This window comes from Pinus tabuliformis, chromosome X (genome assembly GCF_031772625.1).
Source record: "Pinus tabuliformis cultivar Carrire ecotype Pingquan chromosome X, CPIR1, whole genome shotgun sequence".
Classification (NCBI taxonomy): Eukaryota; Viridiplantae; Streptophyta; class Pinopsida; order Pinales; family Pinaceae; genus Pinus; species Pinus tabuliformis.
In genome coordinates, this window is record NC_142308.1 from 931,703,437 (window position 1) to 931,721,554 (window position 18,118).

Here is an 18,118-nt window from a genome sequence, read left to right on the forward strand (position 1 = left end):
TTTTCATTCTAAATTTTTTAATGGAGTTGTGACTAACTATCCCACTTATGACAAAGAACTTTACGCATTGGTACAAAGTGTCAAAAAATGGAAACACTACTTGATGGGGAAGGATACCATTATCCATACCGGCCATCAACCATTGCAATACTTACAGTCACAGTCAAAGTTGCAGCAATCACAACACTTTAGATGGATGGGTTTTCTACAACAGTTTCATTTGGTTATCAAGTAGAAAAAGGGAATCTACAATAAGGTAGTTGATATGCTTTCTAGTCGTATTGTAAATTCATCTATTATACTCAAGCATAATTATGTTTTGCATGAAAGTTACATTGAGCAATATGCATATGATAATGACTTTCAAAATGTGTATGCAAGCTTGAGTCAAGGAAACCAAATTGAAGAGTTGTATTACCATGTACATAACAATTTTTTGTATCACTTGGGCAACTTATGTATTCCACAGGGAGAAAGAAACAGCATCATAAGGGAGGCACACACTTCATTGATTGTTGGACACTTCGGTGTAGCCAAGACAGTAGCGAATCTCCAAAGGTATTGTTATTGGCCACGCATGTTTGATAATGTATCTCGTTTTATAAGAGGATGTTCTTTGTGTGAAACAAGTAATCCTAGAAATAGGAAACTAGGATTGTACACTCCACTTCTAGTACCTTCACGTCCGTGGGAGAGTATCTCAATGGATTTTGTAGGAGGTCTTCCATTTTCAAGGAAAGGTCATGATTATTTGTATGTAGTTATAGATAGGTTCAACAAGATGTGTATACTAACACCATGTAAAAAGAAAATTACAGTTGAACAAGCAGCTCAACTTTTCTTCCAAAACATTTGGGTTCATTTTGGTCTTCCTACTTCCATTGTAAGTGATCGAGATTCTCAATTTGTTGGGAATTTTTGTTCAAATTTGTGGGACATGATGGACACAAAGTTAAAGAAGAGTACAGCCTTTCATCCACAAACAAATGGATAAACTAAGTTGGTCAACAGGAAAGTCACTCATCTTCTTAGAGGATATTGCAGCAAACCTCCCAAGTTGTGGGATGAACAGTTGCATTACATACAGCTTGCATATAATAGGGCAAAGCATTCTCCCACAAACACATCGACATTTGAGGCATGTTTTGGGTACTTGCTAAGATCGCAATTGGACTTCATCTTTGAGAAATATGTCACCATCGATGGTCACAGTGACAGTTCATAGATCAAATTCAGTGGATACATCATACAGTGCAGAAACAGCTTGAAAAGAGTCAAAGAAACTACAAGGCAAGGCATGAAAAACACCGTATTGATCACAAATTTCAAGTTGTAGACGAAGTTTGGTTATATATTAACAAAGAGAGACTTTAAGGGGAAGGTAAAAAGCTTAAGCCAATCCTTTATGGTCCTTTTAAAATTATGGAAAATATTGGTAATAATGCATTTAAGCTAGATTTGCCTCCTTATATGCAAATATACTCTATTGTTAATGTTGAGAATTTGAGATTGTTTGAGCCTCATTTGATTGATGATCAAGGAGAGCATGTTTAGCTTCCATAAATATATGATTTCTTGCCAGAATATCTTGATGAGCTTCAGCAAGATCTCATACTTGACAGAAGAACTAGAACTTCAAAGAGAAGGAATGTCGAATACCTTAGAGTGGGACTCAAGGGACAAAAGCCTTCTAAATCCAAATGGTTGTAGATTGAGAAGGTGAGGGAACTATACCCTCACCTGATGAACAATTGATAATATCTTTTGGGGTCCAAAAGGCTTCTAGTGGGGAGGAATGATCAGATGCTCAGTGTTTAGCTCAAAAATCAAGTTCTTAGAACGGCTCGACACTTGAACGACTATGTTCTTCTTGGAAACACAATCCCAACAGAACTCGTTTCACTGAAAACCTAGTTCGTATGAGGAAGATATTGAGTTCTGTCCGCTTTGCCAAATAGAATAAATTTTGAAAAAAAAATTGCATAGTTAGCAGTCCGTACTGTTGACGTGGCATGATTTGGTTGGTTAATGGAGGACCAAAGAGGACGGGACAAGTGGCAAGCCCGGAGGCCACCATGTGTCCCTCCCCAAAGGTTGGCTCAGTGCATAGTGCTTACCAAAAATTTTATGGCAGGCCGAGGGGTCAAACCCAAGCCCTGCTCCGACCAAACTCCAGCATACCACTCCACCACGGTTTGTTTCTTAACAGTATTGCTCTCTGTGCCTATTTGAATTTTAATGTGGTTAAGGTTGGGGGTTAGGAAGGCCAGCCCTATGAATGCTCTGGCGGTTATAGTTACCACATATCCGGCGCCAACATAACCACGAACTTGCGGCATTCCATGCCATACATGTGAACACTCCTCTGGCGATGACAGATATAGTTACAATGAGCAGAAACGGCTAGCACAAAATCCATAACTGCCAACCTAACCACCCAATAAACCGCATGTGTGACATCCGACCGCCAGTGTTAAGGCTAATGGTTAGCCTAAAAACGCTCCATAAAACGAGTTTAAAATCACTAATCCAGATTATTGTTAATTAATCTGAGTTAACACTAATTAAACTCCAGTTTAACTTGGCAAGAATTCTGGTGGACCCTCCAAATTTGGCGCCAACTCCAATTTTTGTGGAGGATTATTAGGAGAAAACAATTTTGACCATAACTGGAGAAAAATTAGACCAAATTGAGCTCAGGAAAAAGTGTTCCTAGCTAATTTGAGCATTCTAAACACATTGAAGCAGGTTTCAGGGGCAGTAGAGCTTTGTAGATAGCATGTTTTTCCATATTGAGCTAATACAGAGGTCCAAGCCATGGAAGTTGGACCAAGGAGATGTAGCCTCAGAGGGGTGAACTCCTTCATCAAAGCATTGTGTTAAGTTTTCATGTTTATGGTTTGTTATACTTTTCATTGTTGTTGTTCAGCGTTTGTTTTTTATGTTATTTTCTCATGTACTTCACATAAAACTTGATAAAATTTACCTGTTTCCAATCACAAACACCATAAGAAAACCATGCGCATGAAGCAATTGACAAGCATTTGTTTATAAATCTCAAGTTGAAATTAGCACAGCAAAACTAACATTCAACAACAGATCAGTCGGAAACAGGGAAAAACTCTAGGTCTTCTGGAGGAGAGTTTAGGCCTGACTTACCTGGAAAACTAGGTAGGGTAGGAGCTGGAAGGGACGCAGACGACTTATATCCTGAGCATTGTGCGGCAAGAAACGCGGTAGCTCTCTAAGTAAGTAACTCTATTCCTAGCTTGCCTAAAGAGTTCTTTTCAGGGGGTTTAGAAGACATTGTTATTAACTGTGGGTACAAGGGCCAGGAAGGCCTGAAATCCTTCCTTGTGGAAGATTTGGGTTCGGAAGAGGTTGGGAAAGGGTTTCGATTGGATAGTATCCTTACATACAGGAGCCCTCTGCATGCAAATAGAAGAGAAAACCCAATCTTTGAATCGTGTTCAGGTGCGGGCATATCTGGTTTAATTGGACAGGGGAAGGAACCGAACGGTGTCTGGAAGGCGGTAGGAATAGGGAGGGGAGGATTTGGAGAGGAAGGATTTTGTGGAGACCCACTTCTTGTTGAAGTTAGGGAGGGATTTACTAAGGCAGAAGGGTTTTCGGGAGGAAGAGTGCCATTACAGGTTTTCTGAAACGCTCTAGGAATACGTTGTCAATGCAGAAGAGATTATCCTAGGAAGTGGGGAGGAAGGAGGCATCTGCAAACAAGGGGGGGGGGAGCTAATCAGGAAGATCAAGGAAGTCACTAACCTGGTTCTTAGGGTGGATATACAGATTGACATGGCCATGGAGGCTTCGGAACTAACATTGGTTGGCCAAGAAAAAGGGAATAAGTACTCTACAAACTATATTCAAGAATGGACAGAGAAGAATTGGAAAGATGCGTCGAACAAATCTTATACAGTCTTATCTCTAGCCAAGAGTTGGTTTATGATCAAATTCACTAAGAAAGAAGCTCTAGAATGGGCTTTGGGAAGGAACTAGCATTTTGGGAGACACCCGATACTTTTCAAAAAATGGAACCCACTGTTCGATGCTCAGAAAGAAAAGGTGGATGAAACCCCAGTGTGGGTTAGATTGCCTGGGCTCCCTCCCTTTCTGTGGACTTAATTTGTCTTCAAGGTAATCGAGAACCACTTGGGACTTTTTCTATAAGCAAATATGTCTTTTTTACAAACTAGAGAAAAAGGGATGGCTAGAATTCTAGTAAGCTTCAACACTCAGGAAGGATTGGCAGAAGAAATTAACCTTAAATATAGGGACTTTTCCTATACACAAATGATTGATTATGAACAACTTCCCTTTCGTTGTCATAAATGCCACAAATATGGACATTTGGCAAGGGAATGCCCACTGGGGTTTAGACGAAGAAGGAGGTAGAGAAAGGAAGGGGGTGCGGAAGGAATTCATGGGGAAAAGAACTTGAATAAGGATAATTTGGGCTTAGGAGAGGATCAGATGGAAGTAGATAAGATACAGGAGGATACAGTGGAAAAAATGGAAGTTCGGAAGGAGGAGAATCCAATCAAAATTCAAGAACAACAAGAGGATCCGATCAGGCTAGCGTCAGTGGAGGGAGATGGAAGGGGTCCAGCTCTCCAGCCAAAGGGTACGGCTCTGGAACCTAACCCCTCTCTCAATTCATCTTTGTTATCATTGCTCAATTCATTGTCCAAGCCTGGTCCCTCCAGGCTTATGAATTCAGATAACCTTCAAGTTAACAGTGTAATTGAACAATTGGATAGTATCATCACCTCTATTCCCGACTTCATCTGAACCAAAGCCCTAGGTCGTGTGAAGAGGCTGAAGAATTGGCCGTAACCCATTCTGTAAAACCTCACTACAATCTCAGACCTCATGATAAGAAACTTTTTCCTTGGGAGGTTGTGGGAGGGTTGGGTATACAACCTATACCTGTGGGGCCTCGTAAAACTAGAGGGAGGAAGACAAACATATCCAAGGCCCAACAGAGAGCCAAGATTGACATTGCGGATGGTAAACAACTTTCCATCTCAGGGGTGCTTAGAGCAGTGTAGAACCCCCCCTTGGTTACTCAATGATTATTATGTCTTTCAACTGTAGAGGACTAGCCAGTACTCCTAAAAAACTGGCCCTGAAGGCGTTGATTAACAATTACAATCCAGATGTGCTCTTATTGCAAGAGACACTGGGTGCTGGAGTGGAGGTTAACAAAGCTCTATTGAAAATGTTGCCTGGATGGACATTCCAGGCACTGGATGCCAAAGGTAGATCTGGGGGATTGGCAACTGGAGTGAAGGAGGGAAGGTTGAAGATCATTACTTCGTGGGGATTGGACCAGGCTTTAGGAGTAGCAATCTACTCGTTGGAGTTGTGTACAAACCTTTTTATCCTTAACATATATGGACCATGTCAGGATAGGGTGTCATATTGGAATAATATGTTCTCAAAGTCATTTATGGAAAACCTGAATATGGTGATTGGGGGGATTTGAATTTTTCTCTGGGATTCTCTGAAACTTGGGGACCCTCTACTCATGTTGACCCTCTCACTGAGTTTTCTTCAAACAAGATCTGTGAAAGGAAGCTGATGGACATAAACTTGATGAAGCCAAGACATACCTGGAGGAACAGGAAAACAGGGGAAGCTAGGGTGGCCAAGAGGTTGGACCGATTTCTCATGAGAGAAGAAGTAGTGGTCAAGATCCCAGTCTTTATACATTGGGTAGGAGAAGGAGGTGACTCAGACCATCTACCGATTCTACTTGAAATGAAAGGGTTAAATAAAAAGTCAGAATCTCCATTCGAATTCAATCCATCATGGCTAAAGGAGGACCCTTACAACAATTTGTTTAAAAAACCCTGGAGATTTGTGATCCCAAGCGAAGGAGGAGGGAAATATTTCTGGTTCATGGAAAATTTGAAAAGTTTAAAGAATGCAACTATTGAATGGGCCAAAGAGAAAAAAGTTAAAGAAGAAGAATACCTAAAACAGATAGGAGTGGAACTAGATCATCTAGAAAGCCCGGAAGAAGATGGATATGAAACCAAAGGTAAAAGGGATAGGATCAAAATGTTGGAGTCAAAGTGAAGAAATATTCTAGCTATTAGAGAAGAACAATGGCAACTTAAAAGTAGGGCAATTTGGCTGGGTGCAGGGGATGAAAACTCAATTTTTTTCCCAAATTATGCAAAAGGAAGGAAAAACTCAAATACTATTTGGTCTTTAAAATCAGAGGATGGAAGGCAGGCCAAAACATTTGAGGAATTGTCAATGATGGGGAGGAGCCACTTTAAAAATCTCTTCAAAGCTCCTCTAGAAGTGTCAATTGCGGAGGTGGTAAGGACAGCTCAATTTTTCCCAAGGTATCTGGAAGAGGAAAATGAAACTATCATGGGGAAGTAACTAGAGGGGAAGTTGAAGGAATATTATAGTCAATGCAAAAGGATAAGAGTCCAGGCCCGAATGGTTGGACAGTGGAGCTCTTTCAACACTTTTTTGAGACCCTGGGGAATGAATTGACTGAGGTTGTTGAAGAATCCAGGATAAAAGGGTCGATCTATGAACCTTTCAATTCCACATTCATATCCCTAATCCCAAAAAAGGATGACCCTTCGTCTTTCGATGATTTTAGGGCAATACCATTATGTAACTGCATCAACAAAATAATTGCAAAAGTAATTGTAGACAAATTGAAACCGATCCTTTCAAGGAATATTTCAAAAGAAAAATTTGGGTTCCTTGATGGCAGACAGATACATGAAGTAGTAGGAGTGACTTGGGAAACCATCCACAACATTAAAAAAAGCAGAAGGAAAGGTGCTATAGTGAAAATAGACCTATATAAAGCAGACGATCGTATCAGCTGGTTGTACATGTAAATTTTGTTGACTCATTTGGGATTTAACATTGGATTTATAGACTAGATTATGGGATGTTTAAACAATATTAGCTTTGTTATCTTGATCAATGGGGCGGCTACGCCTTTCCTTCAGAGTCAAAGAGGACTGCAACAAGGATGCCCTCTCTCCCCCCTTCTCTTCCTTCTAGTTGTAGAAGGCCTTAGTCAAATGATATTGGAAGCTAGGAGAAGAGGAGACATAAAGGGAGTAGAAGTGGCCATCAACTTATATATAACCCATTTGTTGTTCGTGGATGATATTCTTATCTCAGTGTTGGTAGAAGGAATGAAAACAAAGGCATTAAAACTTATACTAGAATTGTTTCTCAAAGCTATGGGAATGTGCATCAATAAAGAAAAATCATCTCTCATTCTGGAAGGTTTCACAAGGATGGAAACCAGAAATATTGCAAAGGATCTTCCATTTGAGGAAAAGAAGTTGGTTGACAGCTTCAAATACCTAGGGTTCCATTTAAAGCCTGACTCGTATAGGAACTAGGACTGCTATTGGCTAGTGGCTAAAATTGAAAACAAGATTAAACATTGGAGCTTCAAATGGTTATATAGAGCAGGTAGACCAGTCCTAATCAAATCTGTAGTAATGGCAATACATGTATATTGGGTGGCACTTACCTGGGTACCGAAAGGAATCTTGGAAAGAGTGAGGAGATTATGTAGCATATTTATGTGGGTTGGCTCTAAAGAGGACTCGGTACTCCCCTAGGTGGCATGGGACAAGGTGGCTAGGTCGAAGGAGTGGGGAGGGTGGGGTATCAAAGATCTCACAACTTTCAGACCATCTTTAGCAGCAAAGTTGGGATGGAGGCTATTAACGAAGGAAAACCTGTGGACAATGGTAGTAAAAAGAAAGTATATTGATCCCACCCCTCTGGATGAATGGATCAGGAAGCCGGATAAGAAAAATGCACAAGCGTCAGTAGTTTGGAAAGCAACTCTAGACTCAATCAAAATTATTGAGCAAGGACTCTCCTGGCAGGTGGGAAATGGAGAGAATGTAAGAATAGGGAAGGATCCATGGGTGGGATGAAATGAAGGTTTTTCCCTATCCCCGGGCATCATCAACCAGCTGGAAACAAGAGGGATCCATCATTTGAGCCAGATTGAGAAAGTTGGTCAATTGACAATTTGGGGCCAAGCATGGTTATCTGAAGGAGATCTAAACCTTGATCAGCAATGGATGGAGGAGTGGCAGCAATTTATCAGGGAACTGTCAAGATCGAATGTATGACTCAGAGACAGACCAAATAGGTTGAGGTGGGTATATGCTCCAACAAGGAATTATTCCCCAAAATATGGATACAACTTTCTTATGTCTAAGAAGGGATGGTGGAATCCGGAGTGGTGGGTAAAACACATATGGAAACTTAAATTTCCAGCAAAAGAAAGAATGTTTTTCTGGTGCATCCTTCGGAATAAATTTCCAACTTGGGATAATCTCCAGAAGAGGTCCAAGGTGGGACCGGGCTGGTGTTCCTTGTGCAAAAAAGATGAAGAATCAATACAACACCTATTCCTAAAGTGCCCCTTCAACAGAGCAGTGTGGTTGGAATCGGGGAGGTTGTTAAAGAATGGTAAGAGATGGGATGGTGAAGACCTTAGGGAGGTATGGAAAAATTGGTGGAAGGACTCTCAAGAGGAAAATCTGTGTAACTTACCTCTAATAATTACTTGGGGCACCTGGTTAGCCTGGAACCGAAGCATCTTCAAGGATCAGGCTCCTTCTCCTGAGCACATTGCTATTGAATGTGTTGCCATTTATGAGAGTATCCCTGAACCAATCCAGAAAACAAACTTTAGGGGGATAAGGGAGGAACAGATTAGGGGAAACATTCCTTGGGCTTATTTCGACGGGGCATCCGATCAAAGGAATAGGTGTGGGGCAGGCATGGTGATTCACTTGAATGCACAAAGAAGCCTAAAAGCTTCAGTGGGGCTAGGCGAAGGAACTAATAATTATGTTGAACTTCAAACTTTAAAACTTCTTCTTTGCTGGCTCACACACCTGGGAATTACTTTGGTTCAGATTTTTGGGGATTCTCTGAATGTCATCAAATGGTTCAATGGAGAGAGCAGATGTCAAAATTATATTCTATCTCCTTTGTTAGAAGAAGCCATAAATCTCAAACAGTTTTTTAATGCTATTATTGTATGTCACATTTAGAGGGAATAGAAAAATGCGGCGAACCAACTTTCTAAAGAGGGTGTGCAACAGGTTCTAGACCGTTGGCGCATAGAAGAAACAGAAATGAAGAGATCCGTGTGTCGGACCTTCCTCTTTTTTGACACAAAAAAATTACAGAGTCAATGCTTTAACAGTTTCTTTTTTTGCGCGACACTACTCAAACTTCTAAAATATGTTTTATATTTTATGCTTTGGAATAAACACAAAAAACGTTTTTGGTTTTTGGTTTTGTTTGCATGTTGCTAATACTATTCCTGTTTGGGTTGTTTTCCTCTTTGAGGAGGCCCGGGAACTGGAATCAGGGACCAATTTTGCTCATATTGAGATGGGAAAGTATCTTGCTTATGCTTACCAGCTCAAATAAAACTCTATGTTTAGATGATAAACATATCGTATTTAGAATTCTTAATTGCATATAGTATGTAACTTTTATTGCCTTAATAAAAAGTTCGATTTTTTCTTTGGAAAAAAAAAGGTCACACTAATTGACTTTGAAGAAAACTACTATTAATATTGGAGAGCAACAGAGACAAGGTATGATGTTTACTACAGTAGCTCAAGTTAAATATTTGAATGGTTTATGATTTCAACTACCCTTTTCATATGATTGATATGATAAAATGGCAAATCTAATAGGTGTCACAATTAGAACAGTGGAAGAAAATAGTTTCAGATTGATCGCAATAAAGATTTTTTGTAATTGACTATATTATTATTATTCATATTTTCTATCATTCAACAATGTTACATTGTCACATTGTCACTTTGCACTCAAAAGTTTGATTTCATCATTCAAGTTACTAACAGTGTCTCTCATCTCAACAAACTGAGGTAACTAAGAAAATTTAAAATTAAATTGACCAAATTAATCTTGGACATATTTAGCATATTTCAAATAATCAAAATAATTAGATGTTCGACAAATTTTGTATAACCGCAAACGACTAAAACCAGCTTAGATCCATCTCAACAATCTATCAAGCATAGGAGGGATCAAATTTTTTGAGGTGCAAACCTTTCCTCAAGTTTTACACTCAAAAACAAGGTTTGCACCTCGAAATATTTGATCCCTCTCAGCGTTTGATAGATTCAGGGTTAAAATGGATCTAAGTTGGTTGCGTCGAGAAGCGCTCTACAGCCGAGTATAGAGTAGATGTGTATGTGTAATGTAAGTATGTAAACAATTATAAATGTCATCTTAATTATAAATAAATAAACAAATAAACGATCAATGATGAGTGCAAATATTTAAATGTTGGTTAACTTGTTATATTTTGATTTTGTTATTAACTTGTGAATAGACATTGTTACAATACCATGACTTATCAATATTGCATGCCTAAAAACCATAACTTATTTCACAACCAAAATATTTTATAACAATACGACAAGATTCTTAACCATGAATACTCGCCCCCATTTTACCGTGGATATTATTAACTTGTAAAAATAAGGCTTTGTTACAATACCATGGGTCAATACCATGGCTTATCAAAACCATGTGCCCAAAAAACATAATTTATTTCAAAATCAAAATATTTTATAACAATACAAAAAAACTTTTAACCATGGATATCCATCCCCACTTTACCACGGGTATTATTAACTTGTAAATAGACTTTGTTAAAATACCATGGGCCAATACATTGCTTATCAATACCACATGCCCAAAAAACATAACTTATTTCACAATCAAAATATTTTATAACAATATAAAAATATTCTTAATCATGGATATTCACCCCCACTTTGTCATTGATACTATGAACTTGTGAATAGAATTCGTTACAATAGCATGGCTTATCAATACCACTTTACCATGGATATTATTAACTTGTAAATAGGCTTTGTTACAATACCATGGGCCAATACATTTCTTATCAATACAACATGCCCAAAAAACATAACTTATTATGAACTTGTGAATAGAATTTGTTACAATAGCATGGGATAATATCATGGCTTATCAATACCACATACAAAAAATGATAACTTATTTCACAACCAAAATATTTTATAACAACATGACAAAATTCTTAACCATGGATATTCACCCCCATTTTACAATGAGTATTATTAATTTGTAAATAGACTTTGTTATAATACCATGGCATATTAATACCACATGTACAAAAATCATAACTTATTTCACAATAAAAATATTTTAATTTAATTTATTTTTATAACATGTTTTTAATTGAAGCTAAAAGGAAAAAGGTTATAATTAGTTTTGAGATAAATCTAAACCCTCTATCATCACGACTACTAAAAATATTCCTACAGAAATTAAATTAAAGTTTTAATAAAATTAAAAATGAGAATGCTATTAAGGTTTTAATAAAATTAAAAATGAAAATACTTTTATATGTAAAGATATCAAATTTATATAATATAAATAGTATTAGTAAAAAGCAACATAGATCCATCTTAACTAAGGATCCAAGAAATGACAAGCGGCAAAGTGAAGGGAAGAGAGCGGGAAGGGGAAAGAGAGAAGAAGATAGTGACAAAGCTGGAGAAAGGGAGGAAAGAACAAAGACAGAGAGATAGAGGTGGAGAGAGAGAGGGAGTGACAAGGGAGAGATGGAAAGAGAGTAAGGGAGAGAGAAGAGGAGGGGAGAGAGGTAAGGGGAGAGGGAGGGAGATAGTGATAGAGTTGGGGAGAGAGAGACAGAAGGAGATATGGGGGGAGAGATAGAGGGAGGTGGGAGAGAAAGGGAGAGAGAAGGAGAGAGAGAGATGGAGTTGGAGGTGGGGAGAGAGGGAAGAAAGAATAGAGACATAGAAGGAGAAAGGTAGAGAGACAGAGGGAGTGACAAGGGAGTGATGGAGAGAGAGTGAAGGCGAGAGGAGAGTGGGAGGGAAGAGGAGAGAACGAGAAGAGAGAGAAAGAGAGAAGGGGAAAAAAGGGGCAAAGAGGAAGAGGGAGAGAGGGAGAGAGAGATATATAAATATGGAGAGAGCTTGTATGTTTAAGGGTTAAGATAGAGAGAGGGAATAAGAAGGAGACACATAGATACAAATATAGGAATTATATAGTATGATATAACCAACTTAGATCTATCTTAACTCAAATCTATCAAGGGTCGAGGGAGGTCAAATCTATCAAAGTGCAAATATTTCCTCAAGTTTTTTACTCAAAAAATAGGTTTACAACTCTAGAAATCCGGGGTTAAGATGGATCTAGGCTAGTTGGTCGAGAGGTGCTCTACAACCCAATATAGAGTAGATGTGTAAATGTAATGTAAGTATGTAAACAAATATAGAGTAGATATGTAAGTGTAATGTAAGTATGTAAACAATTCTAAATGTCGGCGTAGTTAAAAAATAAAGTTAAAAGTGATCTACGATGAGTGCAAACATTTAAATGTTAGTCCAATTGATAATAAAACGTTAAAGTAATAAAAATAATAAAAATTCAATTTGTTATATTTTGATTTTGTTATAACTTGTGAATAGGGATTGTTAAAATGCATACATTTAAATGTTGGTCCAATTAATAATAAAATGTTAAAGTAATAAAAATAATAAAATTCAATTTGTTATATTTTGATTTTGTTATTAACTTGTAAATAAACATTGTTACAATACCATGGCTTATAACTTATTTCACAACCAAAATATTTTATAACAATATGACAAGATTCTTAACCATGGATATTCACCCTCACTTTACGGTAGATATTATTAACTTGTAAAAATAAAGCTTTGTTACAATACCATGGTTTATCAAAACCACATGCCCAAAAAAACATAATTTATTTCACAATCAAAATATTTTATAACAATACAAAAAAAACTCTTAACTATGGATATTCACATTATTAACTTGTAAATAGGCTTTGTTACAATACCACCGGCCAATACCACCGGCCAAAAAACATAACTTATTTCACAATCAAAATATGTTATAACAATATAACAAGATTTTTAATCATGGATATTCACCCCCACTTTGCCATTGATATTATGAACAATAGACTTTGTTACAATAGCATGGCATAATACCATGGCTTATCAATACCACATGCCAAAAAATAATAACTTATGTCACAATCAAAATATTTTATAGCAATATGACAAGATTCTTAACCATGGATATTCACCCCCACTTTACCATGGATATTATTAAGTTGTAAATAGACTTTGTTACAATACCATGGGCCAATATCATGACATATTAATACCACGTCCAAAAACCATAACTTATTTCACAATAAAATTATTTTATTTTTAATTTATTTTTATAACATTTTTTTAATTGAAGCTAAAAGAAAAAAGGTTATAATTAGTTTTGAGATATATTTAAACCCTCAATATTCCCATAGAAATTAAATTAAGGTTTTAATCATATTAAAAATAGAATATTTTTATATTTAAATATATGAAATTTATATAATATAAATAGTATTAGTAAGAAGCAACATAGATCCATCTTAACTAAGGATCCAAGAAATGGCAATAAGCAAAATGAAGGGAAGAGAGGGAGAGGGGTAGAACAAAGACATAAAGAGATAAGGAGTGACAAGGGAGAGATGGAGAGAAGAGGAGGGGGGAGAGAGAAAGATGGGCGGGAGAAGATAGAGGTAGTTGGGAGAGAAAGAGAGAGATGGAGTTTGAGATGGAGAGAGGGGGGAGGAAGAAGAAAGATAGAGGGATAAAGGTAGAGAGAGAGAGGGAGTGACAAGGGAGCGATGGAGAGAGAGTGAAGGAGAGAGGAGAGTGGGAGGGAAGAGAAGAGAGAGAGAGAAGGGGAAGAGAGGAAGAGAGAGGGAGGAAGAGGGAGGGATAGGGACGGTTGTATGTTTTGGCGCTGAGATAGAGAGAGGGAATAAGAGAGACACAGATACAAACATAAATATTATATAGTATGATATAATCATCCTAGATTCATCTTAACTTGAATCTATCAAGCGTCGAGGGGGATCAAATCTCTCGAGGTGCAAACCTTTCCTCAAATTTTACACTCGAAAAGAGGTTTGCACCTAGAGAGATTGGATCCCTCTCAACGCTCGATAGATCCAAGTTTAGGATGGATATAGACTGGTTTTATAATAATGAAGATCTGACTTGCCCATATATTTATGTCATCTAATTTTACACGGGAATTTGTAAGTCATATATTTGTATGGTAGTAGGTTGTATTGAAAAATTGTTGATGCAGGTTTGTGTAGACAACTTTGCACTGGAGTTAACCACGGTCATTTATGTCAAATTGTCAAATTGCCTCATTAGGACGACTTATTGTGGCTCTCACAATACTTAGTAGGACAGCCATGGCTTCATTTGTCTTCATTGCCCCCAATACCTACATTAGTGTATGTGCTAGAGAGGCTTTTATGCTGACTACTGGAGTTTTAAATCATGTAGTTTGTCGTTACTTCTTGTCACATCATAAACCCAATTTTGGAGATGGCAATTCTGCAAGAATGTCTATAATGGATAGGTGAAATGTCATCTAGTAACTAATTTCCATAATATATTCTAAGCAAAAAGATAGGTGCCTCTAGAATTCCTATTGCCATCAAATTTATTCATTGTACATTGATGGGTGCAAAGAAGACAATATGAATGACTACTGTCTGAATCCATTCCATCAAAATACAATCTGTAACCAACAAAATAACTTGAGTATTATCCACTTTCCTTGGCCTGATTTATCATGCTATGCAGCGACTTCTTCAATGCGTAAGAAATACAATGGTTGAATTCAATAAGGTGTTCCACTAGAACCTGTCCTATGCCCTCTTGAGTAACTAGAGTTAGCAATCTCAATTGAGCCTCTCAAACTGTCAAAACGCATCTTCCTATCAAATCAGAAAACACGCTAAAACAAGTATTTTATAATTACGTGTAATGCTAATTATGAGGCGGCCCAAAACACCGAATAATCATGATATGTATTGTCAATGGGTTCTAGTTTGACCATGTGCACAAGGTCATGCAACAATTACGTGTATTTTATAAGATAGAGCCACGGGTAAAACATTTTTCATAAAGGTAGGTTCCTAAATAAAATGTTATTATACAGAACCTGCAAATTCATATGCATTTTTTTATAAAACTCCAGCAAGAAAACACTTATTTACTTCAACGAGATTTCAAATGCTCGATGACAGATAGGGACAGAAATATTTATAACATCCAACTCCCAAAGTAAGATTTTATCCCAAGATTTCATCAAGTATTGAAAAATGTCATGAATCATTATTCCCCATGTCAAATATTTTCCAGATGGAGACAGAAATATTTATAACATCCAACTCCCAAGCTAAGAGTTTATCCCAAGATTTCAACGAGTATTGAAAAATGTCGCGAATCATTATTCCCCATGTCAAATATTTCCAAACCATATACGATGGTACCACTGTTGGCTACCAGTGTCTGATATCAAAGCGATATATTAGTCTTTTTCAGTTTGCTATCGGTCCCCTCGCATCCTTTACTAGCATAAGAGTCAGAAGGCCATAACCCTATTGGGTAGGAACTTTTCTTCTTCAGTTGCAAAATTTGTGCAGTTCCTCAACCCAGACTACGGGACAATAAATGTGAGCATCAAGCACCTTTGGATGATGATGATAGCTGTATGGCCTCAAAGGCCTGATCCATGTCTTATCACGATTTGCTTACCTGTAATATCTTGAATGATAGTATAGATTGCTCATCAACCTTAACCACCTCATCAACTCCTCTGGGCCTTGCTAGGGCACTGCCCAAGATTAAACAAGAAACCCCGTGACCTCACAATCTCTAAACAGAATCCACGATAGATATTGGGGTGCTATAAATAAGTTTAAAAAGGATGAATAGATTTCTTATTGCTCCAAAGTTATATTAGTGGATAATTTTGTATTTATGCATGTTGACTTTAACTTAAACTGAAAATGCCTTGTTCTATCCCTTGCTGTATTACATACAATCCACCATTTTAGGACATCTGTGGGCATTAATATGTTTATTCTTTCTTCTCTGCATCTACCTATGTGAGTTGGGGGTAACAAATAGACACATAAATCAGTCATATGAAAGCCCTCGAAAACTAAAGTGCATTACAACAGGCTCATCCCCCATAAAGCAGCCAATTTACACCAAAACTAAAAGAGGCGTTGAATTACACCCTTTTAAAGAATTAGATAATAAACCAGTAATGTGAAAAGTGGAACTCGCAGAACTGGCCATCCCTTATATTGTACAACTTTGGAGTCTGGACATTCCACAAGACTTTGAGCTTCCTGAACCTTGAACAGCCCATTCTATTCTCCACATATGTTAGCACGATGTCAATAATTTAAATGAGAAATAATTTTTTTTACAAACATATTGAAGACATCCAACAAACATAATTCTCTCTCCTTAGCCTCCAAAAACATAACTTCTGCATCAGCTAATAGACCTCCTTTACCCAATAACCTCTCAATCATCTAAACAGAATTTCCGAGTTTCATTCTGCAGAACTCACGTTACATCTCTTCCGATAGGATCAGCATGGAGAATTACCAGGTCCCTTGAACTGTAGAAAGCGAAACCCAATTCATCCAGAACAATCCCTGAATACTGCAATAGCCATCTTCTTAAAGTGGTGTTGCAAAGATCTGACTTTGAGTTTCCAAAAAAGGTGACAATAGGACAAAGCCAAGATAGACATCCACCGAACAAAAATCTACTAATGCTGTTTTCATTAGCAGTTCTTATGAAACATTTTTCTTTGAAAGCGTTACTTGATTGTCTTGTAGTGTAGGATTCTTTGAGTTCTCATCCGGCAATGCCCATGACAATAAGCGGCCTGATGCATCACCACTAAGTAACTGCTTCAAGTCACTTGAGAGATAAACTGCTGTAACAGGTTGTTTATGCGCCTTAAGAACCTTCAATAGAATAAGACGATACTCAGGCACTGTGATTCCAACATCCAGACCATCAAATGAATCCGATAATTTGCTTCTAGCAGATGTATCACTGTTGATAGAAGTTGAACCTGCACTTTGATTTTCTCTATAAACACCTTCCTCAGTCACATGTACCATGTGCCAGACCTTAACAGCACCGCTCTGATGACCAGTTATATACCAATTTGTCTCCATCCAGTCTGAAAAGCTTGAGCTTGTTACTGAGATAGCAAAATCTGAAGGCAATTGTGAAGTATTTACAACAGCTAAACAATCACCGTTTATACTCCATACAGAAAGCATAGTACCAGCTGCTGTTACCACCTCACCAGTCATTTCATTTGCATATACAGCTGAAGCTGGCGCTGGAAATTTTGGAAGCTGCCTCACAAATTCAAGGCTGATGAGGTCCCAGAAAATAACACTACAGTCTTCAGATCCAGTAACAATCAAACTGTAAGGTTGGCAAACAGCTATGCATGTTACTTTTCCAGTGTGTGCACACAAAGACCTTTGCAAATGTAAACGGCGCTGACCACGAACACCATCCTTCCGCAGCCGCCAGACTAAAACCACACCATCATCACTGCCAGTTACTATAACTTTTCCATCACGGCTAATTCCTGCACATTGCACTTGACTGCCACCATGAGGTGCCTCATGAGTTGAAATAAGTTTTTCCTGGTCATACAAAATAATACGCAAGCTACGATCTGGAAAACCCCAAGAAATGTACTTGGTGTATGACCTAGGTTTGAGCAAGCAGTTCTGACCAGCCACGAGAATTTTTTCATGAAAAATTACAATCTGAGAAACAGAGGATATGGTCTTTCGAACTTCCTGTGCTACTAAAATGTTGGAATTACGGAGTACATGCACAGGGAGTTTTTGATGGCAACGCCGCTTGACATGTGGCTTGAAGAAGAGCTGTCTGGGAGTCTGTCCAAAATGATTTATCTGAGCCAAAATAGAAGCCTTCATTCCTGGGTCTGATACAGAATCAATATCTACACTTCCTTCATATGTATAATGATAGAAAACATTGGTTGCTTCTTCAGCAGCCTGTCAAAAAGATGACACTTTAATATATCAGTAGTACATTAAACCTCACCACAAAAT

General features: G+C 37.8%; 1 protein-coding gene across 3 annotated transcripts in view; it reads right to left on the reverse strand.

Annotated features, from left to right (window-relative positions):
• Window positions 1-16,195: 16,195 nt before the first annotated feature.
• The window catches only part of SPI (BEACH-DOMAIN HOMOLOG A1), a 99,542-nt gene continuing 97,619 nt past the window's right edge, over window positions 16,196-18,118 (reverse strand). For all 3 annotated transcript variants that reach the window (XM_089450114.1, XM_089450116.1, XM_089450115.1), the window contains exon 19: window positions 16,196-18,061. In XM_089450114.1, coding sequence (XP_089306240.1) covers window positions 16,802-18,061 — 1,260 coding nt within the window. In that variant the 3' untranslated portion in view covers window positions 16,196-16,801. The remainder of the gene's footprint in view (window positions 18,062-18,118) is intronic.